The sequence below is a fragment of the Pinus tabuliformis genome, chromosome X (assembly GCF_031772625.1).
Source record: "Pinus tabuliformis cultivar Carrire ecotype Pingquan chromosome X, CPIR1, whole genome shotgun sequence".
NCBI lineage: Eukaryota > Viridiplantae > Streptophyta > Pinopsida > Pinales > Pinaceae > Pinus > Pinus tabuliformis.
Window position 1 is genome coordinate 1048314941 of NC_142308.1, and position 8999 is coordinate 1048323939.

Here is an 8999-nt window from a genome sequence, read left to right on the forward strand (position 1 = left end):
GTAACTTCTCGTCGCATATTTACCCCAATTAACCGATTACTTGGATAGATGTGAGAGAAAAGTGTTACAGATCTAATCGAAATCAATAATCAAAATTTTATATTAAATTTTTAAATAAATTTACAAACATAAATTAATAATTTGATAGAAAACCAAAATCAAAACTTTATATTTTGTTTATAAGTTGAAAACCTAAATTTAAACAATCAAAACTATAAATTAAATAATACAAACATTAATAAAATAATTCAAAATTATTAGATTTTTTATTTCCTAGATAAAAGATAGAATTTAATTACTATAATTTATAAATATCTTTAAATCTATAACTATTTAGGAAAAAAAATATAATTTATAAATGCCTTTAAATCTATAACTATTTAGGAAAAAAAAATATTCTTCATCATTAATCTCATTAATTAATTTTTCATATTTAATATAACACACTTCTATCCTTTCAAATTTGACACTTTCTTTGTAATCTAAATAAATATGTTAAAATTTGCATCGTTAGATTATTCAAAACATCATTTATTTGAATCGATTCAAAATATCATTTTAATGTGGTTGAAGTGAGACATATATTGCAGATAGATTTTGAATTTTTCAGGTTAAATTTTTTAATAATTAATTTTTCATATTTAATATAACACACTTTTATCACTTTCCTGGTAATCTAAATAAATATGTTAAAATTTGCATCGTTAGATTATTCGAATCGATTCAAAACATCATTTATTTGAATCGATTCAAAACATCATTTTAATGTGGTTGAAGTGAGACATATATTGCACAGATTTTTTGAATTTTTCAGGTTACAAAAAACATTAAAAAATTATGTACTATACAGAAAAAGTTGCCTTGAACAGAGGAAAAAGTTAAAACGATTTGTTAAAGTCACGTACAATTTTCTTACCTGTAATTTAGTGACTTAAATCTAGAATTAGAATAATAATAATTTTCCACATTGTTTTTAATTGAATTTAAAAGTTCATTTTATAATCTATTGTGAAGGGTATGTTCGTGTTTAATTTGGATTGAAAAATGTCTTTTTTAAAATAAAATAAAAATATTTTCTAAATAAAAAATGTAGTTATACTTATTTAATTAGTTATATCAAAAATACAATTTAAATAATGAAAAATTACATATTATTTTTTGCATTCTAAAATAAATTCACACTCAAAATTTTTGACATTTTATGTTAAGTTAAATCAGTGAATCACTACCATCAATAATCACAAATTTCGTAACCTCTAGAATTTCCATATTTAGAATAGATGTGCAAGTACCATATTTAGAATAGATGTGAAAGTAAAAGACCCACATTCATTATACGGTAAACCATTGTAATCCGGAAAATCTTCGGTTCTTTCAAAATTCTACATCATTCCTAAAGTTGCTGACAAGGAAAAACATTCCTTTAAAAAGATTTAGGGATCAAGCCAGTCCAAATTAAAGCATTCTTCGACAACATCAATTGTGAGAGTAGGCATGGCAGAGGCTTTGATAGACCGCCACTGTTTTTCCATGTTTTCATCACAGATTACACGTGATAAAGATCTTAGTTTGCCTAATGCTTTAGGCAACTTCTTCAGTCCAGAGCACTCCTTCATGTCCAACGTCTTTAAGTTTGATAGCTGACCAAACTCCATGGGAAAGTCCCTCAAGCACCTGCAGGCTGAAAGATCAAGAAATTCTAATTGCTCAAGTTTACAAATACAAGGTGGAAGCATTGACAAGCTTGGACAGGCCGACAGCCTCAACACTGTGAGTGACCTTAACCTCCCCAAGTCATCAGGTAACTTTTGGATCAGATGGCAATTAGTGACAGACAACCTCTGGAGGGAAGTTAAGTTGCATATTTTCCATGGAAATTCTTCCATGTCACTACAGTGATCCAGATTAATATCTACAATCTTTGGAAACTTTAAGAGATGTTCCCTATCCAATAGAGTCATATTTTTGAAACCCTCACATAGGCATACAGACAACTTTTCCAAGTTCTCCCATGATCTACAGTACTCATAAAGAGGAAACACAATCAACTTCTCAAGTAGCACTGACTTAATCTGAGTATGTGAACCAAAGCATTGCAGCCCTTGAAGCACTGCACGTTTCGAACTGTAATTATATATTATAAGAACCTTCAGTTTTGGCATGGTCTGTAAAAATTTTGGAAGACAGTATTGACTTGCGGCAAAGAATAGAACCAAAGCTTCCACCTGAGGAAAATCTATTGGACACCAATCTTGCTCCTGCATTGAATCTACATGTCCCGGAAATATGAAAGTCAATTTAATATGTGGAAAAAATGCTTGTAAAACACTTAACTAAGTTTGCAAAAATACTTATTCAATGTTTAGGCCCTAAAAGGGAAAGAAAGAAATTTCAGCGGCCTGACCTGTATGAATTGAAAGAAACCGAGCCTCAGATGACTTATCTGTGAGAGTTCTTAGACATTCTGTGGTAATTTTAGTCTCCTTGTGAGGCATGAAAAGTCTCTTACTATCCTGGCGTGTCAGACTGCAGGCTAAATCCCGCATTATATCATGTTGAGAAAATGAAAGCTCCGAGGAACAGTTACATGAGATGGCTGGACTCCTAACACATCAAATCCTCGATGAATTAACCAAAAAAACCTATGATAAACTCTGAAATCCCCTCTTTTATATCTACTTTGATTTATCTTACCCTCCTTTTTTGTGATTCTTTCAGAAATTTTGTAAATAAACTGAAGCCTTAAATTTTCCTTACTTTCCATTTTAGCATATGTTAAAATATTCATTCTTTATGGAAGGATGCGACAAGCACAGGAATTTATGTTCAAAAACATATGGTAAAATGGCGAAGCAATGAAAAAATTTACAGAATGCAAACAAGTTTCATACCCTGGATCACTGGTGAGATTTAGGAGATTTCTTTTTGCAAGTTCTAACAAGATCACAAAAGCATCCTGCCATTCCATGCCGTGGACATATACCCAAATGTCCAATAACAAATCTACGCTGAGCTTTCTACCTTTGGGAAATGCCCCCAAGTCCAGAAAGCACTGCTTCTGTTCATTGTCAAGTACATCTATACTCATTTCCAAGCGATTAATAAGGTTATCTCTGTGATAGTCTGATATATGTTCTCCTCGGGAAAGCTTAGCCTTGGCACTTTCCCAAACTGGCTGGGGCTCACCGCGCAAGCAACTTCCAATCACTTTAAGGGCAAGTGGTAAACCCTTGCACTCTGCTACAATCTACAAAACTTAGTACAAGTTAAGATTTCGTTATTTTTCTGCATAAATGACAACTTTTGCTGGAGTTCTATTATACACAAAAGTTTGCATTTGAAGTTGCAAATTTGAATATAGATTGCAAAATGGTAATCTGATAACATGAGAAGTGTTATCAGAAGATGCTGAATAGCTAAATAGTTAAGATATCTAGACATAGTGTAATTGTTCTAAGTTTTGGAGGCTTTTGGGCACAAGTTTTTGGGTTAATTTGTTTGAAAATCCGTTTAAAATTTGTTGAAATGAGAAGTTTGATTTGTGACCTCTGCACAATCTAAGTGCTCAATAATTTTGAAGGTGTTGAATCCATTTATACATTCAGAAATAGATTTAAATGAATTTTAAGTAACAAAAAAACATCAATTGATCAAAAATTGTTTCACCCTATTCCAACTGAAAACTCCAAAACTTAGACAGCTCCTAACTCCAAAACTTAGACAGCTCCTTATGAATAGTATATCTAGTTCAAAACTTAGACAGATCCTTATAAATAGTATATCTAGTTCATACCTGTTTAATAAGATCCTCTTTTTCTGTTGCTGGAATCGAAGTCTGATTAAAGGCCCAAAAGCAGAAAAGTGAGAGGGCATTACCGTCCTCCAGCATAGGCATGCTGTAAAGCCGGGCATCGCTTCTCTTAGGAATAGTGGAATTCTGCCTGGTTGTGATAACTGTCTTATATCCTTTTGCTTCAAACAACAACTGATCCACATTTGGTCCAGGCCAAACATCATCCAAAACCACCAAAGTTGGATGATGTGCTTTCAAACTAAGATTTTTCTGCAGTTGGTTGTGTGCATCCTCTATGCTCTGGAAATCAGGCCTATGGGGACCTATTATCTTATCCCACATAGTGTCCAAAAGACCCTTTACATTTGGAAATTGTGAGACGGTAATGAAAACTATATTGTTTTGGAAGAAATCTGAAAATCACAAAGAGAATAACCATTACAAAGTTCCTGAAGGTGAGAACATAAAATGGAAGCTTGGACAACAAATTTAAAAAGAGTGGAAATTTATTACATTGGACTTGGGTATCGTTGCAAAGCATTGAAGCAAGAGTGGTTTTGCCACTCCCACCCATCCCTGTTACTCCAACGATATTAACACCATTCTGCAATAGAATTTTTTTGAGAGCATTGATAGGATTATTCAACCCCACTACAAAGTTTGGCATGTCAGGGGCTTGGTAGGTGCAGATGACTGAAGTTTCAGGCATGGCATCAATGGGGTTCTGAAATACCTGAATTGTCTCGATTTTTTGAAGGACGAGGCTATTGGAAATGGGATTAGTAGTCATCCTGACATTCTCAATTAGTCTTTCAAATGGACGGAATCGTTGGCATAAATCCCTAATATCTTCACTTAGTTTCTGCAAATCAAGGGTAACATTGGGCGGACCTTGAATAAGAAGGAAATCGTAGACTTTCCTTTGAAACTTCAAAACTTTCTTTCCATATCGGTACTTTCTGAATATATCAAAGCTGTGTATTTTCTCTAAATTTTCTACGAGGCGAAGGCCATCTTGCAGGTCTGCTTGAAAGCCTTTGAATTGCTTGCCTCTATCAGGTGATAAATCTGATTCAGAAATTCTCTTAGAAATTTCATCAATGGTAGGCTTTAGCAACAACAACATATTCTTCAGCTCTTTGCCCCATGTTTTGCTGAAAAAAATGATGTTAGCGACCCTTCCCATTTCGGTGAACGCTTTATCCAAAAGTTTACTAGTAAGAGGATCAATCAGGCCAGCCATTCTCAATTCCTGTAATAGTCGTCCAGGCAAGAACCGTTTGAGATTGGAGTTCCTACTTATGTGTGGGCTGTCTTTAGAAAATTAAGTCCAGGGACATGAAAGTTGGGCTATAAATCAATGGGATGAAGGTAGCTATATTTAAATGTATAGGAATATGTCGATAGGGTTGGAAGTGGTTCCATGGTATAAAAAGGTGTTGGAGCCATTAGCGTCCAGTGCAGTTCAGTGTACTAGTGTTAGGTCATTTTTTTCACGGGGTCTCGAGTTCGAATTAGCTGACTCTTACGTTGCTTAGATCTTAGGCTGTGCAAATTTAATTTAACAGCATATTTTACATGATGTACGAAGGAATAGACTTTGCTCCTGGATGAAGAATTTGGGAGAAGAAAAAGTGGAGGCATATCTTTTATTTGGTAATTGGACTGAGGATTGGAGGCGTGTGTTTATTTTAAAAGAGTCAAAATTTTAAAAAGTCACACAACCAGAAGAAGAATAGAATATATATATATTTTTTGAGGCTTAACTATCTAACTTGGCCTCATAGAATATGTGTTTATCTTCGCCTACCTACTTACTTGATCGATGCCAGATGAAATACCAAACTTATCCGTAAAATAAAGATTATTCAAAACGCGCCATTTTCCTGCATGTTGCGGCCCTGTGCCTTTCAGATTGGAATTTGGTACGAAATATCGTTACACTTTTGTTTACCTCAAGGGTTTTCGACATCTGCTGGCAGCACAAAACTTTCCGTTTCTTAGCGAAATTCTTTTGCCAGCTTCCCGCCAGCGCTGCTAGAAAAGGTCCACATTGAATAACGCTTAGCACCAAGGAAAGGCTACATCTCATAAGTAAATTAATAGTATATATTTTATGATTAAGTCATTTTAATAGGATGTGCTTTTTTTGAATTACAATTACAATTAGCATTTAAAATTTAGTATAATTAATTTCACCAACTAAGTTCCTTTCATATTTTTCATAGTTGTTATAATTCTTAGGATTTTGAACTCACTAATGACTTATTAATTTGGTTTTGTTTGCCAATTTACGAGGCTATTTTTTTTAATAAAATTTAAGTATTTTAATAATATATCATTAATATAATTAAAGAGCTACAATCCTAATTAATGTAGTAGATTTTTGTTTTCCTATTTTTATTTTTATTTTAGGTTTCTTAGTTTTGTTCTAAATTCTAGTAGTGATGGACTTTTTCTTTATTGATGATGTGTCATAGGGTGGTGTTCCATCTTCACCCTCTATTGCTTTTCCTAACATGAATCTATTCATCTAATATGATTTGGCAATCTTTTGGAAGAGTTCTTGTCAGCTTTATTCTCTCTTAAGCAAAGGATCTTTCCTTTCTTCTCCCTCTACATTCCTTTTTGTTCTTTGGACAATGTAGTCCTTCACCACTTCTGGCTTTTTGGCAGTAGTAGTGTTTGGTTGGCATTGATGTCAACCTTGTAGCATGTGTTTGATTGGTTGTAGGTGTTTGATTATGTGTATGTTCGATTGGTTGTAGGTGTTTGGCTATGCAATGTTGAGTGTTGAGAGTAGAACAGGAAATTACCAAGGATTTTTCCTGTGATATTTGGTATGAGTGCTAGGAGTATGGCTTCTTGCTAGTAGTGGCCAACAAACAATTGATAGGAGGCTGGGGCCTTCTACCTAGTGGTAACCAACAAACTGTAGTAGTAGTCATGTCTCCTAGCTAGTAGTGGTTGGCTAATCTATGTAATGTATCTGTTTGACTAGAAGATTTATAGCAATGCAACAACAACAGGTTGGTTTTTCTCCCCTTGAGGGTTTCCACCAAAAATCTTTGTGTCTCATTGTGCATAATTTTCTTGATATCTGTTATGGTATTTATGTGTTAGTATTATGCTGATTTTACATATTCATATCTATTGAGTTATCTTCGATTATTAATTGTTTTTCATTTTGAAGAAATTTTTTGCAACCCTAGTAGTGATCTGATTTCCAGCAATTGATATTAGAGTTGGTGGCTTTTGTTGCAACTTATTCACTACAAGGTGGATTTGGGTGAACCATGGGTTATCAAGCTACTCCATTGCTCAATGCCCCAAATTACCGAACGTGATGAGAGAAGGTAAAGTCGGAAATATTTGCTTAAGGATCTGAAGTTTGGAAAGTGGTGATAAATGGTTATGGTGATAAACCCCCTTCAAAACAAGCTCATCTATGGGATACACAAGCCATATGTGTAATGTATGATAATCTTCAAGATCTGGATGTTGAGAAAATAATGGATCTCAAGAATACAAGAGAGATATGGGATAGGTTACATGCACTACATGGAGAAGAAATCTAGAGAAATGATGGAGAAAATACGAGATTGGTTGAAGATCAAGCTCAACTTAGCTCAATGTTGGCAGAAATAAAGAAACTCTCAGCAGAAAACAAAGATTTGAAAAAGCTTCTCCAAATACTTGAAGAAAGAGAGTATGATTTCTAGAAAAAAATTGTGGACCTAAAAACTAAGTTGGAGGAAGCAAGGAGAACTAAAGAGGAGACTGGTAGCTAGCTCAAAGATCAGATCAACCATTGTGAAAAATTAAAGGTCGAGGTGGTTTTAACAATAGAAGGGTTAGAAAAGAGCAGATCCAACTCAAAGGGAGCTAATGAAGCAACAACCAAAAAAGCCTAAAGTAGAAGCTTGTTGCAACAAGAAAGAGAACCAACATAAAAGTCAAGAGTCAAATATTGTGTCAAGAAAAGGTGTAAGAAATGTTAGATGTTTCAGTTGTAAAAAATTTGACACATTTCAACTGATTGTAGAAGCAGAAAGATTAAATTTTCTCAACAAAACAAGCAATAAAACAAGGATCATTCTCAAGCAATCATCCAAAGAAGATCACTCCCATCAGTCATTACATATAATGGTTTGTTTTATGGTTGTTGTTACTTGTGTCATGTTTTTGGGCATAAGGGTAAGTATTACAAGGTTGATGCAAAGATGAAGAAGATTAGAAGGCAGATCAACAAAATATTTGAGCCCTTTCCTCTATTTCTTGGGCACATAAGATGTTTTATTTTTTATAATCTTATGCACATGGCCAAAGATTGAAAACCGTCGAGTTCCATTGTGTGATCCAATTAAAATAAGAAATTTATGCATAGTGAATCGAAAAGGAAGTTCGAAGAATATCCTCAGACTAGAAAGAAACAAATTAGGGTTTGGAGAAAGAAGGAGCATCAAGAGGCTTCAAAGGGACATTAAATCCAACTCGGTCTCAGGGGGAGCATGTAGCAAAAGACACATGAGTTTAGGGGGAGCTCCTTCGAGAAAATGAAGATTGTCTTATCATTTCACTACCTCAGTGTAAAGTTTTTGTGTTGATGCTAAAATGAAGTCGTAATCTATGGAGTGATCAGGTCATTCCTCCACCAATTTGATTTGATCAACTTAATCCAATCCTTCTCATATAGTAGTTTATGTTTAATGCATGGTCTTGGTCACTCTCATGTGATCCACTTGGCTACCTTCGCAGAAGAGGAAATTGATTAGTGGTGGCACGAGTATGTTATAAATTGCTACAACAAAGAGAGAGTTAATGAATATATATTGCAAAGGAGTGATGTAATGGTTGTCAGTTGAAACAAAATGAGAAATCTGAGATGGTTGTACTCTTGTGCACATATGATTTGATGAGGAGGAGGAATTAGATGGGGAGCTTTAGTAACAATTTTGAAGTGTGAATCGATCTTATCAGAGTTAATTGGGTTGATTTGACCCTTCATTTGAATGTGTATAGCATAAATTGCGCGCATAGTGATGTGTGCTAGAAGTCTCCTTAGAGTTTAGTTGAGTAGTGTGCAATTTGAGATATGAGAAAGTGTCAAGGATCAATCAAATAATATGTACTATGAAGTTGATACTAGTGGAGAAAAATATCACAAAATAATTGTTATGTTAATCGTGAATCAATTATGATCTAG

The 8999-nt window shown here is 34.1% G+C and overlaps 1 protein-coding gene across 1 annotated transcript; it reads right to left on the minus strand.

Annotated features, from left to right (window-relative positions):
- Positions 1 to 1315: 1315 nt before the first annotated feature.
- LOC149143392 (disease resistance protein ADR1-like) lies at positions 1316 to 5386 on the minus strand. The gene is made up of 5 exons (XM_089447495.1): positions 4307 to 5386; positions 3794 to 4206; positions 2892 to 3247; positions 2405 to 2604; positions 1316 to 2269 (listed from the first exon to the last, which is right to left on the minus strand). Exons 1-5 carry the CDS (start codon positions 5034 to 5036, stop codon positions 1434 to 1436), a joined length of 2535 nt encoding a protein of 844 aa, XP_089303621.1. The 5' UTR covers positions 5037 to 5386; the 3' UTR covers positions 1316 to 1433.
- Between the last annotated feature and the right edge of the window lie 3613 nt (positions 5387 to 8999).

Excerpts from the sequence above, each read along its gene's own strand:
- LOC149143392 (XM_089447495.1), bottom strand. The coding sequence starts at position 5,036 with ATGGCTGGCCTGATTGATCCTCTTACTAGTAAACTTTTGGATAAAGCG. Across the intron at positions 4,207-4,306 it reads CAACGATACCCAAGTCCAAT|ATTTCTTCCAAAACAATATA; the intron begins GTAATAAATTTC and ends TGTGATTTTCAG. Across the intron at positions 2,270-2,404 it reads GTTTCTTTCAATTCATACAG|ATTCAATGCAGGAGCAAGAT; the intron begins GTCAGGCCGCTG and ends CGGGACATGTAG.